The sequence below is a fragment of the Protopterus annectens genome, chromosome 10.part0 (assembly GCF_019279795.1).
Source record: "Protopterus annectens isolate FY-2018-M chromosome 10.part0, PAN1.0, whole genome shotgun sequence".
NCBI lineage: Eukaryota > Metazoa > Chordata > Ceratodontiformes > Protopteridae > Protopterus > Protopterus annectens.
The window spans coordinates 1,804,231,844-1,804,259,691 of NC_056744.1; the positions used below are offsets into that span (position 1 = coordinate 1,804,231,844).

The following is a 27,848-nucleotide window of genomic DNA, read 5'->3' on the forward strand; positions in this document are numbered from 1 at the left end:
GCCCAAGAAAAACAGTGATCGCACTGATACAGGAGTATCAACAGATGTCCTACACGTTGCTTTTATCTCCTGTCTACTACTATACTTTGCTTCTTCATCAGCAGGTTAGTATTACACAGTCCAGAACAGCTTATCCCGCAGACACACATTTACTTTAAGGTACAAATAGTGTAACATAGTATCATAGGATCTCCTTCATCAGCAGGTTGGTATTACACAGTCCAGTACAGCTTATCCTGCAGAACACACATTTACTTTAAGGTACAAATAGTGTAACATGGTATCATAGGATCTCCTTCATCGGCAGGTTAGTATTACACAGTCCAGTACAGCTTATCCTGCAGAGACACATTTACTTTAAGGTACAAATAGAGTAACATAGTATCATAGGATCTCCTTCATCAGCGGGTTAGTATTATACAGTCCAGTACAGCTTATCCTGCAGACACACAATTACTTTAAGGTACAAATAGAGTAACATAGTATCATAGGATCTCCTTCATCAGCAGGTTAGTATTACACAGTCCAGTACAGCTTATCCTGCAGAACACACATTTACGTTAAGGTACAAATAGTGTAACATAGTATCATAGGATCTCCTTCATCAGCAGGTTAGTATTACACAGTCCAGTACAGCTTATCCTGCAGACACACATTTACTTTAAGGTACAAACAGAGTAACATTGTTTTATAGGATCTCCTTCATCAGCAGGTTAGTATTACACAGTCCAGTACAGCTTATCCTGCAGAACACACATTTACTTTAAGGTACAAATAGAGTAACATAGTATCATAGGATCTCCTTCATCAGCAGGTTAGTATTACACAGTCCAGTACAGCTTATCCTGCAGACACACATTTACTTTAAGGTACAAATAGAGTAACATAGTATCATAGGATCTCCTTCATCAGCAGGTTAGTATTACACAGTCCAGTACAGCTTATCCTGCAGAACAGACATTTACTTTAAGGTACAAATAGTGTAACATAGTATCATAGGATCTCCTTCATAAGCAGGTTAATATTACACAGTCCAGTACAGCTTATCCTGCAGCCAGACATTTACTTTAAGGTACAAATTGTGTAACATAGTATTATAGGATCTCCTTCATCAGCAGGTTAGTATTACACAGTCCAGTACAGCTTATCCTGCAGACACACATTTACTTTAAGGTACAAATAGAGTAACATAGTATCATAGGATCTCCTTCATCAGCAGGTTAGTATTAGACAGTCTAGTACAGCTTATCCTGCAGAATATACATTTACTTTAAGGTACAAATAGAGTAACATAGTATCACAGGATCTCCTTCATCAGCAGGTTAGTATTACACAGTCTAGTACAGCTTATCCTGCAGAATATACATTTACTTTAAGGTACAAATAGTGTAACATAGTATCACAGGGTCTTAGGGGGTTACTAGGTTATCAACATGGAGGTCATTTCAAGTCTAGCCATTTCATCCCAATGTAATACCATAGATACTCTAGTCAATACCCAGGAATGTATTTAGTAATGACTGCCCATGTCCAGGAGGGAATCAACCCTACACCGCAGGAACTACAGCTCACTGTACCAACTGCCAGAACATTAACCTCCCCCCTTAGTCTTATAGGTTCAAAGGTTCATAATTACTAGGCTAGTTGCCCTTGTGGGCCATTTTAAGCCAAGCCACTTTCCCTTTTAGTGCTCGAATTAACTTATCCCGTTCGTCAGTAGATTGGAATTACCCATCCCATGGCTGATATTTATTACCCCTAGTGGGAATTACTGGGTTCATAACATAGATAATTTGAGGGGACCCATGTTTGTGTGGGATGAAGCTTTGAGGAGTAACCTCTGCCCATCAGTATTACAGGGGACAGTCCTGGGGCAAATTTTCTATTATCTGTCCATAGATCCAAGTTGTGATTGAATACGGACAGGGATGAGCTTTCTTTTACATGGCTGGGAGTCTGTTCCTGAGCAGTCTTATGGTCTATGAGATACATGTCCTTCCGAACTCTTTTGTTTATATTGCAGATGAGGTTTAGTTCCCTGGACTGAATATTTCTGATGCCATTTGATTTGTTGATGTGTAGTATTGTTTAGACCTTGTATCCTTTTAGTAAGGTATCTCTGTGGGCTTTCTAGTTATTGCATGTGTCTGGACAGATACATGCCAAAGTGGGGGGACATTATACTTATTAGCCTAATGAGGGCTGAGTAAAGGGGGCAATGACATCATTAGGTCTAGACACAATCAATTTGTTTATAAGCTCCATAATACACTTAAAACAGTGGACACATGTTGGTCAAAAGTTAGGTTATTGACCACATATGGTCCCAAATCCTGAATTGGGTCAGCTCTTGGGGGTGTATTACAATTGTGGTAGTTCCCTGGGTAGACAACATACCAATGGATACTATAATTAATTTCTGGCATTTAGTATCAGTCCATGATTTTGGCACCAGTTATTTATTTGGGACAAATCTCCCTGCAGGTTGCTAAGTCATTTGGGGATTTAATGACTGCTCCTAGCTTGCAGTCATCTGAAAACTTAGTCAGCCAGAGCCCTTGTTGATTAGTTCTTGGTGTGTCTTTGCATGGCTTTGCATATGAAGCTGGTCAGACTTATGGATCTGTGGAAGGTCCTTCCTTATGTAGGGAAATGACCGTAGCTGTTTGAAAATTCATTTGGTACAAAACCTGTATGGAGTCTGAGGTTAAACAGTATTGCTGGGAGGGTGGCTAAATCATGCTTCACGTTATTTAAGGTACATACAGAAATATTGTCCTGACCCATTGATGCAGTATTTCCAGCTTTTGATAGGACTTATGGGATGTAGTCTAGTGGGATAGCCTGGAGGCGAGTTGGTTTTCGGTTTATCTTATAGGACATATGGAGGGACGAGATGGGTAAAGTGTGAGATAAATTTACCAGCCAGTAGGTTCACTTTATCTGGAGCCTCTCAGTGTAGGTAGCATCATTCACAATCAGCTCAGTGCACTGCTACATTATGCTTCTGAAATTATGAATATGACTACAAAAGGCCCGATAAATGCAGTTTGGCTTGGGTGGCTATTTTGAATTTAAAATTGGCTATGGTGGCTTTTATTAAGCTCTGCAGTACACGGGAAATGCTCTTCTTATGTTTGGTCAAAATTCTCTTTCTTTTATCGTCAAGCGTGTTGCTTTTATGTTTCTCCTTGGGGGTTGTTTCTGATGTTTGCACTGGACTTGTTTCTATAGGGTACAGCTGGACCTCTCTAGCTGTTATTATCTTGGTATACTTTAATGTTGTATGTTTCCATGTATTCAGCAGTGGGGTTGTTTCTGATGTTTGCACTGCATGTGTTATTACAGCGTACAGCTGCATTGATGTAAGTGTTTCCATCTTGGTATAGTTTGATGGTGTGTGTTTCCATGTATTCGGCAGGGGGGGGGTTAGTTCTGATGTTTGCACTGCACTTGTTTCTATAGGGTGCACCTGGAACTCTGTAGTTGTTATTATCTTGGTATAGTTTGATGGTTTATGTTTCCATGTATTCAGCAGAGGCATACCTCTCAACTCTCCAGATTTTCACAGAATGTCCAGATTTTTGCCTCATACTTTTGGTCTGTTCCTCATAAAATGTTGTTTTTCTGGCCAATCTTTGGCAAATTAATGAGGAATGAAGTCAGAAAATATTGACAGATATTTGAGTTTCAGAAAATATACCCTTCAGAAAATTCATGCTAATGCAAAACCTGTTTTTCTATTAACTTGCTACATTTGCAGAAGTAAAAAGTTGCGAGGAAGAACAATACCAATAAATAAAATACACTGCGCTATCTTCTCTAGCAACAAAATAAGAGGAAACGCAGTGTATACAGCAGAACGTTCAGAAAGTTCTGAAGAAGCCTACATGGGATAGGTGAAAGCGTTTAACCTTGGATTATATTTTTGTGATCGAGTGTTATTGTGAGTTGCTGTATTAAATATCTTGGCTGTTTTTGCTGTATACACTGCGTTTCCTCTTATTTTGTTGCTAGAGAAGATAGCGCAGTGTATTTTATTTATTAACTTGCTACATTTATAAGAGCAATATTTTAAAATGGCCTGTATTTTTGTGCCTTTGTCACCTTGTTATTTATTTCTTTGTCCATATTTCTTGCTCTAAGAGGTTGAGGGGTATGAACAGTGGTAATAAGTTTGGTGGGATTTGAAGCTTGCTAATATATCACGTAGAAGCACGTAGTTTATTTAAAATAAATTTTTAAGGGTACTTTGGGTGGAAGGGGGGTCTGGTTTCAATTTTATTCAGAAGGAGAAGGCTTTATGGTCAGAAATGATAAGTGATGAAAATATGCAAGGAATAGTGCAAGACGCCTTCATATCAGTGACAAGAAGTTGGTAAGGCTATGGAAGAAGTTACACAGTTACGAACCAGTAGAGTAAAGCCGTCTTTATTAGAAGTTCATACTGCTAGCACTAAAGGGAATGAATTTAGGAAGGTAGAAAAACTGAAAGCACCTCTACATTACTCTAGCGATGTGAATTCTTATATACAGGTGATTAAAAAGTATTGACGTGTATTGACCACTGATGATGAGATCAAAGAACTACTAGACACTCATCCTAAGTTTTTGTTTAAAAATATGAAATCTTTGAAAAGGCAATTTGTTATTCCAGGGGTAATGTTTAATCCATCAGTATGAAAACAACTAAATCATGTGGCAAATGTCCAGCTTGTAAATATATTGATACCACAGGAACTTTTATGCATCCAGACCAATGTAAGAAGTATACTTTGAATGTTCATGCTACACGTGATTCTGTACGTGTAGTATGTTTAGCTCACTGTTCATTATGTCATAAATTCTATGCTGGAAAAACTCACAGGGCTTTAAAAGACAGGATAAAAGAACATGTATATCATATTAGTAAACCGAGCGTTTCTAATGCTTTATCTCGACATGACAAGGAGACCACCAGTGAACATAGTTTTAAATTTATGGCCATTGGTAGAGTGTATGAAAATATATGTGGGAGGGGGGATTTAAGGAATCTTACTGAACAGCTAGAGGCTAAATTAATAATTATATTAAGAGGAGACTTTGGACATGGTCTTAATAAGGTTCCCATTAAACCCATGCTTAAGGCCAAGCCGCTGCTTAGGTGAAGTTGTATTTATAAGTGTTCTTTTTTAGACAGATTTAATATCATATACATATAATAAATGTAAAATTATGTTTTAATGTTTGCTCTAAGTTAGATGGTAGTTTAGGCATTAATCATTATGCTGCGGTCTTATTGTTTATTACAAACGTAAGTTTGTATTTTATCTATATTCAAAAAGTTTTACACATTTCATAGTATCTTTAATTCTGATCGCTATGTGATTGGTCAATTACAGAAGTAATTAGTATTTAATGAGATGCATTTCCTTGTTCTATCTCATCTGAAGAAGCAGGTATACTGTGAAAGCACTTATGTGTGTTATTTTATAATAAACGGAAGATATATTGGATTTTTTGGCTATTCCTAAGTCCACTTATATTTTTGGGATTTTGTCGTCTCACAGTAAGACGTTGTCCGGTTCGATTCTCAGCTAGAATGTCTTCTGCATGGAGACATGCATGAATGGGCGTACCTTAGTTGATGGTTGTGCATCAGGGCTGGTAACTCGGCACGTAAAAATCAACTACCAATCATTAGCGGACCGGAGTTCCGCTGTGGCGACCCCTAACCAGGTAAAGCCGAAAGACACACACACACACACACACACACACAATCCAAGATATTGTTCCCCCTAGTGGGTAGTCAGACTAATTTCTCCAGGGCATTTGAATTGACAAAGTCCAGGAATTTCTGTATTTGTGCAGGTGGTGTATGTTTTCCGATTTATAGTTGGATTCTTTAGATCCCCTAGGAAAATGGTGTTGGATTTAATACTGAGTGATACCAGTTCATGCAAACAGGCATAGTGGTTTTATTGTGTCATACAGACAGTTCTCTAATTAGCTAAGATATGGTATATAGACAGTGCACTATAGAGTGACTTCAACGATGGACATGAAGGTGCAGTGATACATCATTCTGTCCACTATAGAGTGACCCCAATGATGGACATGAAGATGCAGTGGTACATCATTCTGTCCACTATAGAGTGACCCCAATGATGGACATGAAGGTGCAGTGATACATCATTTTGTCCACTATGGAGTGACTCCAATGATGGACATGAAGGTGCAGTGGTACATCATTCTGCCCACTATAGAGTGACCCCAATGATGGACATGAAGGTGCAGTGGTACATCATTCTGTCCACTATAGAGTGGCCCCAATGATGGACCTGAAGGTGCAGTGGTACATCATTCTGTCCACTATAGAGCGACCCCAATGATGGACATGAAGGTGCAGTGATACATCATTCTGCTTTACTCGTCTTGATGTGGGTCTATTTCTGGATGAAGACTGAGACACCTCCACCTGTTTTCCTCTGCTGTGCAGTAGCTGGTCTAAACATGTTGAAGTTGTTGTAGCTCTGAATAGCCAGAATGTTCTCAGCCATTTTAAACCATGTCTCAGTCACTACACAGACATCGACACCCTCCCGAGTGAGAAGGGCTTGTTGGGAGTGGAGTTTCTTGGCTAGGCTCCTGGCATTGATCAGTAACAGTTTTACATTTTACATTTTTTTTATTTTGCTTTTTTTTTTTTTGTTATGCTGGTAGGTTTATCAGACTGGCATTACCTAAAAAATACATTGTGGGGGTGGACAATGTATTTGTGAATAACTGAAACCATAGATGGGGCAGATGCAGGCAATTCCTGGTGAAGCAGAGTGGTCTGTTGATCATAGCCTCCCAGGATGACAAATATTGGACCCCTTTGAATGACACCAAAAACTTTACTAATTATTGACATCAATTATTTTGTGCTCATGTTTTGGCATCATCCTTGGAGCAGGTAGAATGCTGCTTAGTGCTAGGCTCATACTTGCCAAGGACACACAGTCTGAGAGGTCAGTCATGTCCCTCTTCATATAGTCCAGTAAGCCACATCTTAACTCACTGACATCCATGTGTACTATGACAAAGTCATACAGGTACTTGTTGTCCAAGGACTTCAGAGTGTGTGTGTGTGTGTGTGTGTGTGTGTGTGTGTGTGTGTGTGTGTGTGTGTGTGTGTGTGTGTGTGTGTGTGTGTCATCTGATGGATCCTGGCACCAGACAGACAACTAATTGTCACTCTTTCCTTGCCCAGCCTGGTAAGAGGTACATTTGTATGCCTTAAAATGGAATCACCTATAATAAGAATGTTTGGTTGGGTAGATGCCTGCCTTACGGGGTCAGCATCCATGACTTTGGGACGCCTCATGTTACATGTTTGTGGTAGGCTTAACTTGTTGCATGTGCTTTGCACCTGTGTTATGTTCTAGAGGTCTTTGAAGTTTAGACAATTTAATCTTGAAAACCTCAGCATAGGATGGATTATGTCTAGTATGATGGCCTTGGTGAGGTGTGGGTGCGTACTATTGATGATTGTGGTGTCTGAGTTTTCTCTGTGTGAGAGTTTTGCTTCAAGGCCATTATATAAGTACATGTCTCACACACTGTGTTATGTTGTTTGAGTAATAGATGATCATCAGACAGCATGAGGCAATGTGTACACTGTCTCAAAATACCCATCTAAATCAGGCTGGCTAGAGAAGTTGTGGGGAAGTGCTGGTCCATGGTTTGGACTGAAATGACTCGGGGGGGGGGTTGAATATAACTGTTTGGGCTTTGGTTTGTTTTAGATAATGTTTGAAAGGACTTACTTCTAAGGAAAAGGGAAATGCCTGTTATCTTGTCAGGGGTGTACTGCAGCTCAAGGTTTGTTTGTTTGTCTGTTTGCAATTTGTAGGAGTTAGATGAGTCTCCGACCTGAATTTCTAAGGTTGTATAGATTTTGCAGGTCTCTTATAGAGAAAAAAGGTCTTACATAGAAAACCCACTATGAAGTAAGTCCAGCGATGGCGGTGTATTGAGTCCAGTTCCGTGTAGCCTTTTTCCCTTACCTTTTTGATGAAAAGCTCTTTTCTCATACTCCATACTTATCAGAATCTTGAATAAAGACCCTGGGTGGGTGCAGCTCTGTGCAGATTATTTCAGATGTGATAGAGAGGGATCCAATCAAGTGAAGCCAATAGTGGAGCTCTGTGGCTTCAGGACCTGTAGCAAATCAAAGTTCACTTTGCCCTGTGACTCTGAACTACAGGTGAATGATCCCAGCTACATTAATATTTCAGAAACCTTTACAGTAGGGCAGGAGAAAACTGTAATTAGTGCCCAAACAGTAAGAGCAGCAGGACAACAGTACTTAATGTATCAGTGGGGGCTGGGAGGGTTGTAACAATGTAGCGACACAAGAATAGGGGAAAAACAGTAGCAAATGTTTACTAGCTAATGTAACAAAGAGAGAGGCACTGGAATGTAACCTTCAGCATGCAAATGGTTCGTAGAATATAAGGCTGTAGCAGCAAAGATAAAATGTAAACAGCTGTAGAAACACAGAAGCTCAGATCCTGCAACAAAAACTACAATACTGCCACTATTGCAATCCAAACTACAGTCTAAGGCACCAGGCAAGAGATTTACCAGTACCACTGCTTATGGAAAGTGTAATAATAAATGACTAAATGAGGCTTAGATCCTGCAGTAGTTCACAATTCTCCCACACTTCTGAATAAAAGTACAAGACCAAAGTCCCGGTCTGACTTAAAATACAGTTACTTATGGAGGTAGGAGTGCAGTATAATATAAAACAATGCTCAGATCCTGCAGTAATTCACAATTATCCCACAACTCCAGCTGAAGCTACAAGAATGAGGTCCCAGAACAAGTTACTGTAATACAAAATAAGACGAGTGGCAGAAACTACAGAAATAATGAAGGTGACTCTAGATACAATTTAAATAGGCTGTAAGAACCAGGAATGTATGAACCAGATGCTAACTCAAATTTTAACAGTCAAAAGAGAGGGCATTCCCAATTTTATTGGTCAGTGCCCATCTCTGGGGGCTGACATGAGCAAATGCATCACTGTAGGGGCTTCCTCTGCCCTCATCCTGTGTATATGTGCTACCATGCTCATGCTAGTTACCTTCACTGGCTTAAGATTACCAAACCCTCATCCCCTGGTACTATAGCCATTACTATCACACAAGCCCCTACTTGCACAGGAGCAAGTGACTGACTGGAAACCAGCTCTCCCTGCCTCCAGGGTGGGCTTGTGTGAGACTCTCACTTCTGCTAGCCATTGCCTGGTTCTTTCAGCACCAGAACCACTACTTCGAATTGAACTGGGATCACCTGAGTTAAAATTAAGACTTTATCTGTCTATGCCACAGATCCAGGTAATGAATATCAGTATCCTGTCGTATCTGTCAGCGGCTACTGCAACCATAGCAACTATGGAATGTCTGCACTAGGATGTAGTACTCTGAATACAATGTAGCTATATGTTTCTAAACTAACCCAGGACTTGTATAACCTATAACACTGTACTGTTTTTAACCTTATTTACATGCATTGCAGTTCACCATCAGCCATGTATGTTCAGACAGCTTTTGTAACATACTTATTTTGCCCCAGGCCTCCCTTTTAAAAGGTCCTCTGCTCAGTTGGTTATTCCTAATAATAAACAAATAACATAATTTTATTTATTTATTTGCCTTTGGTTAATGGAGCAGCTAAAATCACTGGACCCTTTATCTGTCTATTAATGGTGATTTGAGGTGGCATTTTACAATTCGTGAAAGACACTCACTAAATGAGAAATAATAAAATTAAATTCTAAAAAGAATGGTGGTATGGGTGTACAATGAATGATAAGATGAACCTGTTAACATCAGTTTCAAGTGAAGTCACATTAAAACAAACTGTAAATGATACCCACAGAGTACTCATAGGAGTATCGTAACCGAAAGTGAAAATTTGTCATAGCAAACACAGTTTTCATTTTTTATTATAGTATATTTATATTTTTAAGAATAAACTGAAATGCAAAATGTTTTTTTCTTTTAAGGACCCACCCCACCCATCAAGAAAAGTGTCCTGGGATAGTTAGCTTTAGTTCGAATTACAAGAAGTGGCAGATGGGACCTCAACAATATTAAGAACAGGCAGTTCATTTACAAAGGTTTTGTGTCAGTGTGGATCCCAGATATGCACATGTCCCAGTAAGAAGACAGAGTTGGTATGTATATAGTGCTTCTTGTTAGTAAAAGAATGCAAAATCAACTCTTAAGTGTAGAACACGTACTGAAAAACAGTATTTCATGCACACACCAAAACCTAATGCAGAAAAACAGAAGCATTAAACAACACTGCTTAGTAACAATGTGGTATACAGAAGATGAAGGAATATGGGGAAAGAAATAAGCATATTAGAATCCTTGCAAAAATAATATACTTGAGTGAAAACAAAAATACACTACTGTGACATCACTGCATGCCAATATCTCATCAAAGGTAGCAGCTACCTGACTAATTTACTCCAGAATATCTTAAGCAAGGTCATTACTAATAATGACTGCGAAAGTGCTGTTTTTTTAGAAGAGACTGGCCTGCTCGAGAAAGATTCATCCGGGTCACTTGAGGATGGTTTTAATATGGGTGATGTGAGATACTTTGTTCTTAACCTTTAAAAGAGGGAGTTCCAATATGAGGAATGCATGCCAGGAGACTGCTACACAATGGGGCACATGATGTAAAGATCTTGAAATGCATGCACCTTCTCATCCTGCATGTAGGCCTTTGTTGAACTACTTTAATATACTAAAATACTTTACAAGTGGTGGTGATGTTGCAGTGGTGTTGCTAATAAAGTGACTATGAGGACAGACTGACCAGTTACAAGGTCAGCGATAAACAAATATATCAGACTTTAATGTCGCTTCTACTTTTTGTTTTGATTCTTATTTATCAAGGATATTAACGTTTGCCAGACAGCTGAGGGTGGGGGGAGGGAGGGAGTTGGTGGAGAGGTTGGTCTACATGTCCATACAAATCTTGTTGTAAATCTCTCCCCGTAGAAAAATCATCCTATATTTACTAACTAATTGAACTCACCTTATATGGAACGACTGCATCATTAAGAGGCAGAAAGTTATGACCAGAGTGTTTAACTGAATCTCGACATATGAGACAGATGGGGATCTCTTCCTGCATGCAGAATAACTTCAGTTTCTCCTCGTGTTCCTTACAAAACTGATTTACATTTTGTGTAACATGAGCTTCAGAACTCTGAATAGATTTTTTTCCTGTTTTCACCACCACGTTAGCCAGTTGTTTGTTGACAGCATATTTCCTGGTTTGAAATTCTGCTCTGCACTCAGGACAGGATGGAATGTTGTTAGTTTTCCAATTTCTGTCGATACATGATCTACAAAAGTTGTGTCCACACTCCAGTGTCACTGGATGTTGGAATAAATCCAGGCAAACAGAGCACGTTAGTTCCTCTACAAGGCTAGAAATGTCTGCAGTAGTTGCCATTTTTACAAAAACTTGATTTAGTTTCGTTTTTCATTGTTACTTTTTTCACATGAACTTTGAACTTTGGATGTAAAGATAAACAGCGAGCTACTGGCTGAGGGGACAGTGTTACAGGTTTGAAAATCTGCATTTGCCTGGAACCCTTAAACTGTGAATTTTTGTTTGCATCTTACAGAGTTTACATATTTATATCAAAGGTTTTCCTTTTAATTGTCAACAGCAAAAAACTAATCACTTTAGAAACAAACTTTATAGTTTCTTGCAGTATAAACAATGCTATGGTACCTTTGTGTTGACACATGTCCTGATAAGACAAACGTGCTTTGCTTTGATGTATAACTGGTAACAATCTGCTGGTGGGGAACAGGCAGGACTGTGCAGGTTTCCACATCACTGAGTACCACAAATGTAAAAGCCAGTATCATAGAGTAGGAACACTTACAGTGGTTCACATTAATAAAAACCACCGTGAAAAACTTTTCAAAAGCAAATTTCACATTACTTAAGACCGAGGTGAAAAGTTTCAAAGCCCCCATGCTGAAGGATAACACTGTCCAAGCTGCAAAATCCTTTACTAATGCATTCTACGGGCAGCTATAAGAATGCATGGATCATGCCATCCCAAGCAAAACCAAGACTCACTTCTCCAAGAAAAGGAAACCAGTCTGGTGGACCCCTGACATAAACAAGCTATACAATAGAAGGAGGAAACTAGTACAGAAAATAGTAAAATCCCAAGAAGGGAAGACATCCCTGATCAGTATCAGCAAGAAACTACGATCCCTCATAAAATCATCCAAGGCGAGCTTTGAAAGAAAAATTACCAAGGACTCCAAAGATAACCACAAGGCATTCTTTAGCTATGTCAATAATCTAAGTGGCAATGCTCAGATCTGCTCAGAGTTAGTGCAGAATGGCACAAAATACACTGAACTGACCAATATCACCAACATCCTGGCAGACAGGTTCAGCGTAAACTTCACCCCCCCTCTCACCCCCAAAAGGGCCCATAACCATACCAGAAGAATGTAGATCCCCTGAAATCACAGACACTCAGGTTAAAACAGCCCTCTCCAAAGCCAAAAACACAGCATCAGTGGGACCAGACGTTGACCCAGGCTACACAAGCTCAAAGACGAACCAACCCCTCACCTAAACACACTGTTCAAACTCAGCCGCTCCACAGGCTACATACCCATAAAGTGGCACACAGCAACGGTTATTCTGCTCCACAAAGGTGGAGCCACAACAGACCCCAGGAACTATCACCCTATAAGCCTGACTAGCTTGGTCTGCAAGGCTATGAAGCACATCATCATGGAACTCATTAACAGAGACACTGGGAACCTCCAAACACTGGCCCCTACCCAGTTTGGCTTTGTTAAGGGCAGATCATGCCTCTTAAACCTGGTGGACTTCTTTGAGACAGTTACCAAGGCTATAGATGAGGGGAAGGTGGTACTCACAGCCTACCTAGACCTCGCTAAGGCCTTCGACACCATTCCCCATTCTGGTATTATAGACAAGCTCACCAGCCTGAATATAAACCCCTATGTCACAAGATGGGTTGCCAACTGGCTCACGGACAGAACCCACATGGTGAGAGTTGCGGGAGCTAGGTCCGACTCTAAACTGGCCCCAGGGCTCAGTCCTAGGACCCCTCCTGTTTGGTATATACTTCTCAGAGGTACAGGCAAGCACAGGAGGACTATAGCTGACCAAGTTCGCAGACGACTGCAAACTAGGGGCTATAATTGACTCTCCGGCTTACACAGACATCCTCCAAAAGGGTCTCACTGAGACGGATACCTGGTGTTGAAATCATGGCCTCAAGCTAAATGCCAAAAAGTGCATAGTCATCCCCTTTGGAAAAAACAAAGTACCCACAAACTACCACATAGGTGGTAGTCCCCAAAATACGGAAGATGTAATATGGGATCTGGGGACCCAAGTAGATAGTAATCTCACCTTTGATAATCACATTGCCAAAGTGGTTAGAAAATCCTTCTACGCATGGCCCACCTAACCACAAAAGGGTTCGCATCCAGATCAAAAGAAGTCATTGTGCCCCTCTACTCATCACTCATCAGACCCATCATAGAGTACAACACCCCCTTTGGGATGTACCTTACAAGACACCTGCAACAGCTGGAAAGACCACAGAAGTACCTCATCAAGAGGATCACTGGCCTCAAACAGAAGTCCTATGCAGCTCGACTGAAGAAACTCCAGTTGTACCCAGTTGCATACCGCCTACTCAGAGGTGATCTCTGCCTGACATACAAGGCCATGTCCAACCCAGAATTGACGGACATGCTCCACCTAAAGAAAACCTTATCCCCTTGAGCCACATGTTCTAGGGATCTAAACCTCACCACAACAATAAATAGGACATGCTAGAGGGATAGATTTCTGTCCCAGAGACTTCCCATGCTTTGGAACAAGATCCCAATCTACATTAGGCAGAGCTCCTCGCTAACACTCTTCAAAAGAAACTTTGACGAGTGGACGGGAAAGAGAAAGTTTACCTCAGGGATCACTTCAGTAGCTCTGCTGGACAGAGGCATAGGGAACTAATCTAAGGGGACTGCAAAAGCCAACACATTCTGGCTAGGCTTATAAATGCCTTCGGGCAGATAGCCTAGTACCAACCTATGAACCTATAAAATAAACCAAGATTTATGTACAAACAGATATAAGCATTAGAGACAACACAGGAAATGCGCAGGTAGCACACTCATCTCTGATGCTAGAAAGATCAGTAAGCTGTAGGCTCTATCCCCACCTGCTGCTTGTATAAGCATTCCAGCACTAACATTGCTATGGAGCAAGGGTGGGGTTGCTGCACTCCTGAGGTGCCATCCTTAGGTTAAGATGTTAATCTGAGGTTCCATATTCCTGCATTGATGGTGGTTCAGGTGGGTGTTAAAAGCCCCCTGCATTTCTGATGAAAGAGTAGGCATGTTTCCATGGTGTCCATGTCAATGTTCAGTGTAAAATACTGCACTGGGTTCCTCCTAAAAGAAAAGCCAAGAAGTTGTAATGGAGTTGGTATAATGGTTAAGTTGTTTACCCCCTAGACACAAGCTGAAGGGTTTGATTCTCATACTTTGACTAGACATTGGCCAGGCCTAAAATAGCCTGCAAGGACAGCTAGCCTAGTACTTACTTAACCTTCTTAACAAAATGAAATAAATGCAACTGACTGTCCTCTGAAGTCATGTCCAAGTACAGACCATTTTCAAAGCTCTTACAGAAAATGGTCTTGTCCTTATTAGCCCAGTTAGTGTCCATCACTATTTCTAATCTAAGTTCAACGGGGTCCATTGCAGTATTAGGATGCACGTGAATTTTATGCACTAATGTTAGTTGGCTCTTTTCCTGTTTTTTTTTCCCCAGCAATACGTGTATCCATGTATCCATCTGTTGAAATGTAACATACACCTCATGCTGTGAGTTTTAGCTGATGTCCACCAGTGTAAAAAGGTAACAGTTCTTCAGTCTATGTCTGTTCTTTCCACCCTACTTTCATACTTTTAATCAGATGACTAAGCTTTCTATCACAGATAGTTTGTCAGCTATTATCATCAGACATTCCTGGTTAAGAACTACATTATGATTTTATTTGGGAAGGGTCAGTGTAACAGGAAATCAATGAGTTTGCCCACCTTTTGTTGCCCATGGTCCTGATGGACATTCCTTAGTTGCCCCTTTTTCCTGTGAGGACCAGTGCTGGTCTCCTGCATCCATTGCTACTGACTCCTGTAGCATAAGCCTCCCACAAAATACTGATGCCATCCTGTTTTTTTCACTTCTCACCATCTAATCACTGCTGTTAGTTCAGTTTACACCAGAATAACTTCCACTTTGCAGTGGTTTGTGCACCAAAGAAAGCTGATAATTTTGAAACAAAAACAAGCTTTCCTCTATCACCATCATCAAGAACGTATTACATGAACTAAAAACTAGGTTTTTGCCTCTTATTATCTATAATAGGCATGCTGATGGTATGTAAATTACCTCAAAAGATTGATCCTTATTTATTTATTTTTTTTTGGTCCCAGGTGCATTTCTAATTGTTTTTCTCTTTATGTTAAATTTAACAAAGTTGCCAAGCTGAGGAAAAGTAATGTATTAGCTTCATTTTTTGAGGAAAATGTTAAATCCTTCAATAAACACTGCCAATAATTCTGCAAATAAAAGAGGTTCCAGACCAGGACTGCTTCATAGCAGAGAAACCAAAAATTCCCAGGCTTCTTCAACAGAGCATATGCTGCAAATACTCCAACTGTTTCTATTCCAGAGTGTATAAAGAATACAAATACTCCAGTTGTTTCTACTCCAGAGTGTATAAAGAATACAAATACTCCAGCTGTTTCTACTCCAGAGTGTATAAAGAATACTCCTACACGGTATAAAAGACCATTAGTCAGTAGCATAGATCTGCAATGGATCGGAGAAGATCTATATTTCATATGGAAACGTAAACCTTCATCAGTACCAGCAACAGAGCTATAAGTGAAATTAATCAGAAAAAGGAGCCCATCTTGCATGTTGTCTTAGGAGGAAGAGGAGTTTTATTGGAGCCTGACTGGCTTTTCTTCTTATCCTGTTTCTGACCTTGTCAACATTGAGTCCCAGTCCCCTCTTTCACCCCCAGAAGACATTTCCTTCTCAATGTCTATCATCATCTTGGGGGAAGATATTTGACCTGGCCTGCTGATAATCCCTCTTCAGACAAGAAACTACATTTAAAAATGATGAGTTTGCCAGACTTCAAATGGAGTATTGAATCCTTTGTCTGAAACATTTTCAAAATATATTAAATGCACAGTCTATTTATGACCCCTGTTTCCAACTTTAAAGATGCAGCAGGACATTTCTCCTAGTAGGTTTCCTACATATACTACTGCTAAACTTATTCAGTTCAGATTTCCTAACTATTGCATCCAAGAAATTAATCTCAGTTGTGGAGTGTTGATACGTAAATCTTAAAAAATCTGTAGTAGTTATGTAAATAGTTCACAAAATCAGTTAACTTGCTTATAGTGCCCTTCCACAACATAAAGATGTCATCCACAAATCAGACATACCATAAAATATTTCCAATGAAGGGATTAACATCCGACAATAGAGAGAGTTGTTTCCAACATACCAGCACCAGGTTGGCGTAGCTATTGGCACAAGCAGTGCCCATAACCACGCCATCCTTCTGAAGATAAAATTCATTTTCAAACACAGACATTATTTTCTAAGATAATCTCTAGTAGACTGCAAATAAGTTGAACCTTGATATTTTCATAACATCTGTTCATAGTAAGAAAAACTCTAATCATGTTAATGCCCCATGTATTTGGTATTGATGTAAAAAGTGATTTGATGTCCATAGTAACAAAGATATATTCACTCTCAATTGTCATTATTCTATCATGTAGCCTTTCTAGGAACATTTTTGTGTCTCTCAGTATAGTATGGCATCCATCTAATAATGTGTGGAGCTTACCCTCCACAAAAATGGAGAGTGGTTCAGTACACCACCCCGCACCTGAGACTATTAGTCTCATAGGTGGCACTTCAATGATTATGTGTATTTTCAGGAGACCATAGATTCTTGGGACAACTGGGGTATTGGTGTTAAAATACTTAAATAAGTCTTCATCAATTAAGTTTGTCATCAGCAGATCAAAAATCAAAAAAGACACCTTTTCCATCACTGCATTTACAACAAATTTAGTGACACATTGATAAGTATCAGTGTCTTGTAGTAAAATTCTCATCTGTCTCAAGTATAACATCTTACCTAGTATTACTATGCCTCCACCCTTATCTGCCTGTTTAATTTCGATGGAGTGCATGTTTTTCAGTTCACGTAGAGCAATGCTCTCACAACTAGACATGTTATGAAAACTATTACGTGACTTTTCTAATTGCAACTGTTTAAAACTAGTCTCACAGACATTAATAAAAGATTGTATTCCTGGATGAATAGCTGGGACAAAAGTACTTAGTTTGTTATACCGTAAAATATCAACATTGTTATGTCCCTCTGTCAGAAAACATATTTTCTAAGGATAAACTCCTGCCAAGGAGCCTAAGGTCCTTTAACATTTCAACAGGATTGGCCCGTTTGGCAAGGATAAAGGATAAACCTTTATTCAGTAGTCCAGTTTGTTCTTTATTTAAAGTTATTGAAGAGATATTTATAACCAAACCTGTATTCAAGTCCACCTTCTCTTCAGCTGATGTGCTGTAGGTTCCAAATTCTATTGTTTCTGTATCTTCCCTTGATTATGCTCCTCGATCGTGCTTTGAAGGGTAATGAATTTCTCAATGTGAAATCTCCCTTGCCGTTCAGATCTAAAAAATATTGCTGTTCGAACTGTTTTCTTCTTGGTGTTGAACCTGTGAAGTCACTGGTACACTATTAAAGGAGTCTGCACTAGTGCTAGCTTCGCTTAGGCACTTATTATTCTGTTGTTCAGGTATATTATTAGTTTTAAAGCCTATAGTGGCATTGTCAGAATGCGCCGCTATAATAGTTGGCTCTCTGCCCAACTTCCATAAGGTGGGCGTACTATCAGAGCTTCCAGACGTGGTAGCTGATTGGATATCATGATGGCTGACGTTCTCTTGAACTACAGACCTTATTCATTCCCTGGGCCAAAGAAAAGACATTATTATGTTCAAAATTATGCTTGTCTCACTGCAATTTCTTTAGTTTAGTTTGCTGCAGTCTTCTTTCGCAGGAGGTGATATTTTCTTGCAGCTGATCCAGGCGAAAAACTGTTGGAAATTTTCTTTTCCAGCGTGATAATATCAGCTTTAAGCTCATCTTCCATAGGTAAAAAGAAGTAGATCAGCAATTCTACATATTTAGAATTAACAACACAATGATGAAAACAAAAGTAGTGAACCAACCACCAGGACCATTCAGCAAACTGTTCTTGTGGCTGAAATAACTAAAGTTAATGATGAAATGTCACCTAAGGCGTTAAACAAAACTGTCCATAGACTGCACGAAAGACTGCAATGCCTTCAATGATGTAAAAAGATGCTGCTCCGTCATAAAATCAAGCAATCTTTTATTAGTGAACAGAAAAATAAGCGCTTTCACGTGGTAAAACCACGCTTCTTCAGATTTCATTTATTCAGTATGCAGACATAGTTATTTATAATACCAAGCGCGGGAAATTAATCAATTAGCTAAGCACTTACAAAGTTAATTGAATTTAATACACGTTGCTAAGCATCCATTGTACTGCAAGCACCTCAATACTGTATATACATATATCACAAAGGGACATGAATAGCCACATAAACATCAGCTAAAAACCATAAAGTCGTACCATATTTCTTTCAATCTAATTTCATGCTAATACTCTCTTTATATACACATAACATTGACTTCCATTTATACCGGCTTAAAAAGCTAGCCCAAAATCTAGGCTCCTGAATAGTATATTAAAACTGAAAAGCCATGAACAGCAAACCTAATTCAACAAGGGCATAGTAATCGAAACAGTTGTATTGATCAACTCGTTCTTGCAGAAATTGATAATATATCTTCAATAAACACAGAATCGTTGATTAGACCCTGTTCATGCAGTATTAGCTCCAAACATTCCTTCATGTTAAAATACACATATTAAATTCTATCCTAAAGGATATAAAAAATCTGAAAAAACACAAAAAACTCATTTAACCTATAAACGGACATATAGTCTAACTAAAAAAGGGGGTTGAACAAACAAACTAACTATAGCATTCCATCAAACGACATTCTTAGGAAAACTAATCCTTAATTTAAAACATGTCAATAATATGCAGGATTTCTTATGTCAAGGATTCTTATCGACAAAATAGTAAGCCACAATTATACATGGGGCTTATAATCCTTCTACATAGCTAAACTAAAATCGTTAATCGTACCTGCATCTGCGCAGTATGAAAAGATGTACATACCATGAAATATATTACTTATCTCAAACATCGAAGTCAATAAATAATTAAATGCAGACAATTCATGCTACAAATGTCACTAAAGCACAAAGATGTAGGGATATAAATAACTGAATCCTTAGCTGATTGGATATCATGATGGCTGACGTTCTCTTGAACTACAGACCTTATTCATTCCCTGGGCCAAGAAAAGACATTATTATGTTCAAAATCATGCTTGTCTCACTGCAATTTCTTTAGTTCATTTTGCTGCAGTCTTCTTTCGCAGGAGGTGATATTTTCTTGCAGCTGATCCAGGCGAAAAACTGTTGGAAATTTTCTTTTCCAGCGTGATAATATCAGCTTTAAGCTCATCTTCCATAGGTAAGTAAAAAGAAGTAGATCAGTAATTCTACATATTTAGAACTAAATTGTGGATTCAGTTTCTGCCATTTGCGAAGTAACATGGGGTAGGTCTCTCCATAGCTGGGCGTGTTTAAAATTCTCAAGCCTCGAGGAATAATCTTATGTTGAAGAGATGCCTCCAGATGCAGGCATCGCCATTGTAGCCTTTTGTACTTATACATTTTGTTTTCAAGGTCCCTGTAACGTTTCAAAAATGCAGGTACCTGAGTGTTAATGGGGAGCTCATGATCCATTATATTGGCAGAATTAATGTCAAGTAACGGATTATCCTGTACATCCAAGATTCGTAGGAAATGATCATTAGTAGCTTTTGTAGCGCATTCATTAGTTAGAACATCCATGTTGAGGTGGTGTGCCGCTTGGCGCCAAATAACAACAGAGGAAATAAAAATACACTAAATGGCTCAGGGTGCAGAGAGGTGCAGAACAGCAAGACCAACTGAAAAAAAGGAACTGCACCAAACTTACACAACCACAACATTTATTTGCAAAGAAATAAAAGGTAAAATAACGTTAGCGCTTTCACGACTGCTCCTGTCGCTTCATCAGACAAACTAAGCATCTCTCCAACCAGTTTATATCACGTTAGCTATCAGCTGAAAAGAATCAGATGTTCCAATTATATGATTAAGAAAAGCTAATGCTATAGTTAAAAGTACTTTAGTAAAATGCATCTAAAATTTTTCTAAAAGCAGTCCATAAATGTGCATAAGTGAAAGTATATATGAAAAACATCTCTAAAATACATGTGTAAGAAAACTGCTATATAAAGGTAGCCTCATAAAAAATAATTAAAAGTCATATTAGAGCATAAAAACTTCAGAAAAGGCTCATATAAAACTCATAAAAGTACATATTAGAGCATAAAGAGACACGTCAGAGATATATATAAAAAAAAAAATATATATATATATATATATATATATATATATATATATATATATATATATAGATATATATATATGTGTGTGTGTGTGTATAGGAAAAACATATTGTGCTTACATAGATATCTCTCGGCGTTCAGAGGGAGGACCCATTTTTGTTCAATACTTTCAGTTAAATTTTCTATGTCACCTCCTCTTGCATTAAGGTAGACAACTTGAATAACAAAAAATTTAAAGTAATGTGTGCAATCTGTTTCCTTAATATGTGTAGCCAGGACATTATTGTCTTTACAGTTGTTAATGTCCCTAATATGTTCAAGGATCCTGTCCTTGAACATTCTATTGGTTTTACCTATATAGAATACAAAACATTTCTGACAGAAAGAAAAATAGACAACATTCATTGTTCTGCAGTCAGCATAGCCATGACTTGTGATGGTAAATTTATTCATGTTTTTGCTGACAACTTGATTAATGGACACAATGTGAACAGTGAAATAAAGTGCCAGTGCACTATAGAAACCTGTCCTGCAGAACAATTCCTGCCCCATTAGAGAATGGGGGTACACTCGTCTTTTCTAACCACCTCAATAGCTTTAAAGATTTTTTTTTATTATTTTGTTATTTACATTTGTTGACCAGGAGAGTCCGACTGGACACAGGTCCGTTTTCAGCAGAGGCCCAGGGAGAAAATCTCCACACTCAAATGTTTAAGACATTAGAGAATTAGAGAAATATTAAATAAAATAGTAGACACTGTTTCAGTTGTAGAGCATAATACAAGATTAAACAAAGTTGTAGAACAGTTGTAGAGCAAGAATTGACATTTTAAGCCATAGTGACAGATGTTAGACATAGTTACAGAAGTAGAACAAATTAATAACTTGGCAACTGAAACAAGTTCTTTGTGAGGTACATAACAGACAAATTGTTGCAATAAGAAGGAATTATTGTATAGTAAGTAGATTAGGTTAAAGAGAAAACAAGGTTGCTATTATCAGGTAGTTAGTGGGGTGCAGAGAGAGGTAGTGGATGGGTGTTCATTGAGGGGGAGTTGCAAGGGCATTTTCTGCAAGTAAGCAAGTGTGCTTTTAGTAAAGATCTGAAGTGGGTGCATGAGGTTGCAGAGGTAATTGAGGGTGGGAGGGAGTTCCATAGTTTGGCTATAGCACAGGAGAATAATGCTTCTCCAGCACAGTTATTGGCTCTTGTGACCTGTAGGAGGTTTTTGTTGCTGGATCTTAGAGGTCTGGTGGTAAGATAGGGTTGGAGTAGATTCTGAAGGAATGGTATTTTTAGTGGATGGTTTATTAGTTTGTGGGCAAGTGCCAGCTGGTACCATTGAAGGAGGTGAGGGAGCTCTAGCCAGCCCAATTCTGCTAGTGAGAGACAGTGGTGAGTACAGTAGGATGCCCCTCTAGCAAACTTGGCTATTTTGTTGTAGTAGTTTTCAAGCTTATTTAGATTTCATTGTCTTAGGTTTGTATATATTAGAGAGGCGTAAAGTAGGGTGGAGATAAGGTGAGAATTTGCTACTGAAATCTTTGCAGCTTTGGTAAGTAGTCGCCGATTTCTATATAATGCTCCTAATTTTTTGTGGACTTTTTTATGGTCATGGATATGTGAATTTCAAAGTTCAGTTTATTGTCTATTTCCACTCCTAGCAATGTGGTGTGTTCAGTAGGATGGATAGTGGTGTTGTCTTTTGCTGTGATGTTAGAATGTGAGAGGTTTTGGGTAATTTGGTGGGTTGGAAAATTAGTAATTTAGTTTTGTTTGGGTTGAGTATTAACTGGGAATTGGAAACCAAGTTGCGACAGAGGAAAAGACATCTTGTGTGACTTTTTGCAGTTCGGGAAGGGAGTGGGCTGAGCAGATGATGGTAGAGTCATCTGCATATTGTATGAGTGAGCCAAGTGTTGTGGCAGAGGCTGGATTGTTGGTAAAGGTAGAGAAGAGTAGGGGTCCAAGGATGGACCCTTGGGGAACCCATACGGAGACAGGTAGTTTGGGGGATAGGTTATCCTGCCATACAATGGATTGTTGACGGTCAGTCAGGTAGCTTTGAAACCAGTTGGTGACTGTTTGAGAGAAGACTAGGTCATTGAGAAGAGAGATGAGTTGTTTGTGAGGTACCATGTCGAAAGCTTTAGATAGATCTAGGAAAATAGCTGAGGAGAGGTGACCAGTGTTAGTGAAAGAGAGTAAGGCAGTGGTGGTGCTATGGTTTGGTCGGAAACCATGTTGGGTATAGTTAGTGAGGAGGTGATCTGAGACCTGAGAATGGATGCATCTTTCTAGTATTTTGGAGAGTGGAGAGAAAATAGCTATGGGGCAGTAATTGGTTAGCTCTGTGCAGAGGCTACCTTTGTGGAGGGGATTTACATGTGATACTTTCCAAAGTGTGGGAGCATAACTTTCTGATAGAGATCCGTTAATTAAGATGGATGCTGGGTAGGCTAGAGCGTCAGCTGCGAGTTGCAGGTAAGAACAGGAGAGAATGAGAAGCTAGTGCGGAGCTTGCTAGCTGAAGGTGTGAGTTTGGGGGGGTTGGGTTGTCTAGCTAGTGATAGTATGCTTTGCGTGAAATGTGTGTTGAAAGAGGTAGCAATATTTTCAGTGGAGTGAGTGATGTTAGGAGTAGGGGTACTAACTTTACCTGGGTGGAGGATGGAGTTTATTGAGGACCAGAATTGTTTGGAGTTATGCTGGGAGGAGGTAAGGGCAGACTGGTAGCATTGAATTTTGTCCTGTTTTATTAGCTTTTTGACTCTGTTGTGAAGTTTTAGAAATTTCTGTCTAGTAGAGGGGTTTTTGGTTTTGCACCAGTGCTCCCAGGCTTTATCTCTGATTTTCATTTCGGACTTAGTGGTTTTCTGTAGCCATGGGGATGGTTGAACTCTGGTTCGGGAAATTCTTATGGGGACATGATAATTAAGGATGCCCAGGAAGGTAATATTAAAGTAGTCGACTGCATCACCTAGACTGAGATGTTTTAGAAGGAAGGTATTTTTAAAGTAGTCTACTGCATCATCTAGACTGAGATGTTTTAGAAGGAAGGTATTATTAAAGTAGTCTACTGCATCATCTAGACTGAGATGATTTAGAAGGAAGGTATTATTAAAGTAGTCTACTGCATCACCTAGACTGAGATGTTTTAGAAGGAAGGTATTATTAAAGTAGTCTACTGCATCACCTAGACTGAGATGTTTTAGAAGGAAGGTATTATTAAAGTAGTCTACTGCATCACCTAGACTGAGATGTTTTAGAAGGAAGGTATTATTAAAGTAGTCTACTGCATCACCTAGACTGAGATGTTTTAGAAGGAAGGTATTATTAAAGTAGTCTACTGCATCACCTAGACTGAGATGTTTTAGAAGGAAGGTATTATTAAAGTAGTCTACTGCATCACCTAGACTGAGATGTTTTAGAAGGAAGGTATTATTAAAGTAGTCTACTGCATCACCTAGACTGAGATGTTTTAGAAGGAAGGTATTATTAAAGTAGTCTACTGCATCACCTAGACTGAGATGTTTTAGAAGGAAGGTATTATTAAAGTAGTCTACTGCATCACCTAGACTGAGATGTTTTAGAAGGAAGGTATTATTAAAGTAGTCTACTGCATCACCTAGACTGAGATGTTTTAGAAGGAAGGTATTATTAAAGTAGTCTACTGCATCATCTAGACTGAGATGTTTTAGAAGGAAGGTATTATTAAAGTAGTCTACTGCATCACCTAGACTGAGATGTTTTAGAAGGAAGGTATTATTAAAGTAGTCTACTGCATCACCTAGACTGAGATGTTTTAGAAGGAAGGTATTATTAAAGTAGTCTACTGCATCACCTAGACTGAGATGTTTTAGAAGGAAGGTATTATTAAAGTAGTCTACTGCATCACCTAGACTGAGATGTTTTAGAAGGAAGGTATTATTAAAGTAGTCTACTGCATCATCTAGACTGAGATGTTTTAGAAGGAAGGTATTATTAAAGTAGTCTACTGCATCACCTAGACTGAGATGTTTTAGAAGGAAGGTATTATTAAAGTAGTCTACTGCATCATCTAGACTGAGATGTTTTAGAAGGAAGGTATTATTAAAGTAGTCTACTGCATCACCTAGACTGAGATGTTTTAGAAGGAAGGTATTATTAAAGTAGTCTACTGCATCACCTAGACTGAGATGTTTTAGAAGGAAGGTATTATTAAAGTAGTCTACTGCATCACCTAGACTGAGATGTTTTAGAAGGAAGGTATTATTAAAGTAGTCTACTGCATCACCTAGACTGAGATGTTTTAGAAGGAAGGTATTATTAAAGTAGTCTACTGCATCACCTAGACTGAGATGTTTTAGAAGGAAGGTATTATTAAAGTAGTCTACTGCATCACCTAGACTGAGATGTTTTAGAAGGAAGGTATTATTAAAGTAGTCTACTGCATCACCTAGACTGAGATGTTTTAGAAGGAAGGTATTATTAAAGTAGTCTACTGCATCACCTAGACTGAGATGTTTTAGAAGGAAGGTATTATTAAAGTAGTCTACTGCATCACCTAGACTGAGATGTTTTAGAAGGAAGGTATTATTAAAGTAGTCTACTGCATCACCTAGACTGAGATGTTTTAGAAGGAAGGTATTATTAAAGTAGTCTACTGCATCACCTAGACTGAGATGTTTTAGAAGGAAGGTATTATTAAAGTAGTCTACTGCATCACCTAGACTGAGATGTTTTAGAAGGAAGGTATTATTAAAGTAGTCTACTGCATCACCTAGACTGAGATGTTTTAGAAGGAAGGTATTATTAAAGTAGTCTACTGCATCACCTAGACTGAGATGTTTTAGAAGGAAGGTATTATTAAAGTAGTCTACTGCATCACCTAGACTGAGATGTTTTAGAAGGAAGGTATTATTAAAGTAGTCTACTGCATCACCTAGACTGAGATGTTTTAGAAGGAAGGTATTATTAAAGTAGTCTACTGCATCACCTAGACTGAGATGTTTTAGAAGGAAGGTATTATTAAAGTAGTCTACTGCATCACCTAGACTGAGATGTTTTAGAAGGAAGGTATTATTAAAGTAGTCTACTGCATCACCTAGACTGAGATGTTTTAGAAGGAAGGTATTATTAAAGTAGTCTACTGCATCACCTAGACTGAGATGTTTTAGAAGGAAGGTATTATTAAAGTAGTCTACTGCATCACCTAGACTGAGATGTTTTAGAAGGAAGGTATTATTAAAGTAGTCTACTGCATCACCTAGACTGAGATGTTTTAGAAGGAAGGTATTATTAAAGTAGTCTACTGCATCACCTAGACTGAGATGTTTTAGAAGGAAGGTATTATTAAAGTAGTCTACTGCATCACCTAGACTGAGATGTTTTAGAAGGAAGGTATTATTAAAGTAGTCTACTGCATCACCTAGACTGAGATGTTTTAGAAGGAAGGTATTATTAAAGTAGTCTACTGCATCACCTAGACTGAGATGTTTTAGAAGGAAGGTATTATTAAAGTAGTCTACTGCATCACCTAGACTGAGATGTTTTAGAAGGAAGGTATTATTAAAGTAGTCTACTGCATCACCTAGACTGAGATGTTTTAGAAGGAAGGTATTATTAAAGTAGTCTACTGCATCACCTAGACTGAGATGTTTTAGAAGGAAGGTATTATTAAAGTAGTCTACTGCATCACCTAGACTGAGATGTTTTAGAAGGAAGGTATTATTAAAGTAGTCTACTGCATCATCTAGACTGAGATGTTTTAGAAGGAAGGTATTATTAAAGTAGTCTACTGCATCACCTAGACTGAGATGTTTTAGAAGGAAGGTATTATTAAAGTAGTCTGCATCACCTAGACTGAGATGTTTTAGAAGGAATATTATTAAAGTAGTCTACTGCATCACCTAGACTGAGATGTTTTAGAAGGAAGGTATTATTAAAGTAGTCTACTGCATCACCTAGACTGAGATGTTTTAGAAGGAAGGTATTATTAAAGTAGTCTACTGCATCACCTAGACTGAGATGTTTTAGAAGGAAGGTATTATTAAAGTAGTCTACTGCATCACCTAGACTGAGATGTTTTAGAAGGAAGGTATTATTAAAGTAGTCTACTGCATCACCTAGACTGAGATGTTTTAGAAGGAAGGTATTATTAAAGTAGTCTACTGCATCACCTAGACTGAGATGTTTTAGAAGGAAGGTATTATTAAAGTAGTCTACTGCATCACCTAGACTGAGATGTTTTAGAAGGAAGGTATTATTAAAGTAGTCTACTGCATCACCTAGACTGAGATGTTTTAGAAGGAAGGTATTATTAAAGTAGTCTACTGCATCACCTAGACTGAGATGTTTTAGAAGGAAGGTATTATTAAAGTAGTCTACTGCATCACCTAGACTGAGATGTTTTAGAAGGAAGGTATTATTAAAGTAGTCTACTGCATCACCTAGACTGAGATGTTTTAGAAGGAAGGTATTATTAAAGTAGTCTACTGCATCACCTAGACTGAGATGTTTTAGAAGGAAGGTATTATTAAAGTAGTCTACTGCATCACCTAGACTGAGATGTTTTAGAAGGAAGGTATTATTAAAGTAGTCTACTGCATCACCTAGACTGAGATGTTTTAGAAGGAAGGTATTATTAAAGTAGTCTACTGCATCACCTAGACTGAGATGTTTTAGAAGGAAGGTATTATTAAAGTAGTCTACTGCATCACCTAGACTGAGATGTTTTAGAAGGAAGGTATTATTAAAGTAGTCTACTGCATCACCTAGACTGAGATGTTTTAGAAGGAAGGTATTATTAAAGTAGTCTACTGCATCACCTAGACTGAGATGTTTTAGAAGGAAGGTATTATTAAAGTAGTCTACTGCATCACCTAGACTGAGATGTTTTAGAAGGAAGGTATTATTAAAGTAGTCTACTGCATCACCTAGACTGAGATGTTTTAGAAGGAAGGTATTATTAAAGTAGTCTACTGCATCACCTAGACTGAGATGTTTTAGAAGGAAGGTATTATTAAAGTAGTCTACTGCATCACCTAGACTGAGATGTTTTAGAAGGAAGGTATTATTAAAGTAGTCTACTGCATCACCTAGACTGAGATG

At 38.6% G+C, this 27,848-nt stretch overlaps 1 protein-coding gene across 3 annotated transcripts in view; it reads right to left on the reverse strand.

Annotated features, from left to right (window-relative positions):
• The window catches only part of LOC122814047 (zinc-binding protein A33-like), a 111,052-nt gene that overhangs the window by 35,014 nt on the left and 48,190 nt on the right, over positions 1 to 27,848 (reverse strand). For 2 of the 3 annotated variants that reach the window (XM_044086649.1, XM_044086651.1), the window contains exon 1: positions 11,086 to 11,528. The exons of the other annotated variant lie outside the window; for it this stretch is intronic. In XM_044086649.1, coding sequence (XP_043942584.1) covers positions 11,086 to 11,508 — 423 coding nt within the window. In that variant the 5' untranslated portion in view covers positions 11,509 to 11,528. Of the gene's footprint in view, positions 1 to 11,085; positions 11,529 to 27,848 lie in introns of those variants that run through there. 3 annotated transcript variants of the gene reach the window in all.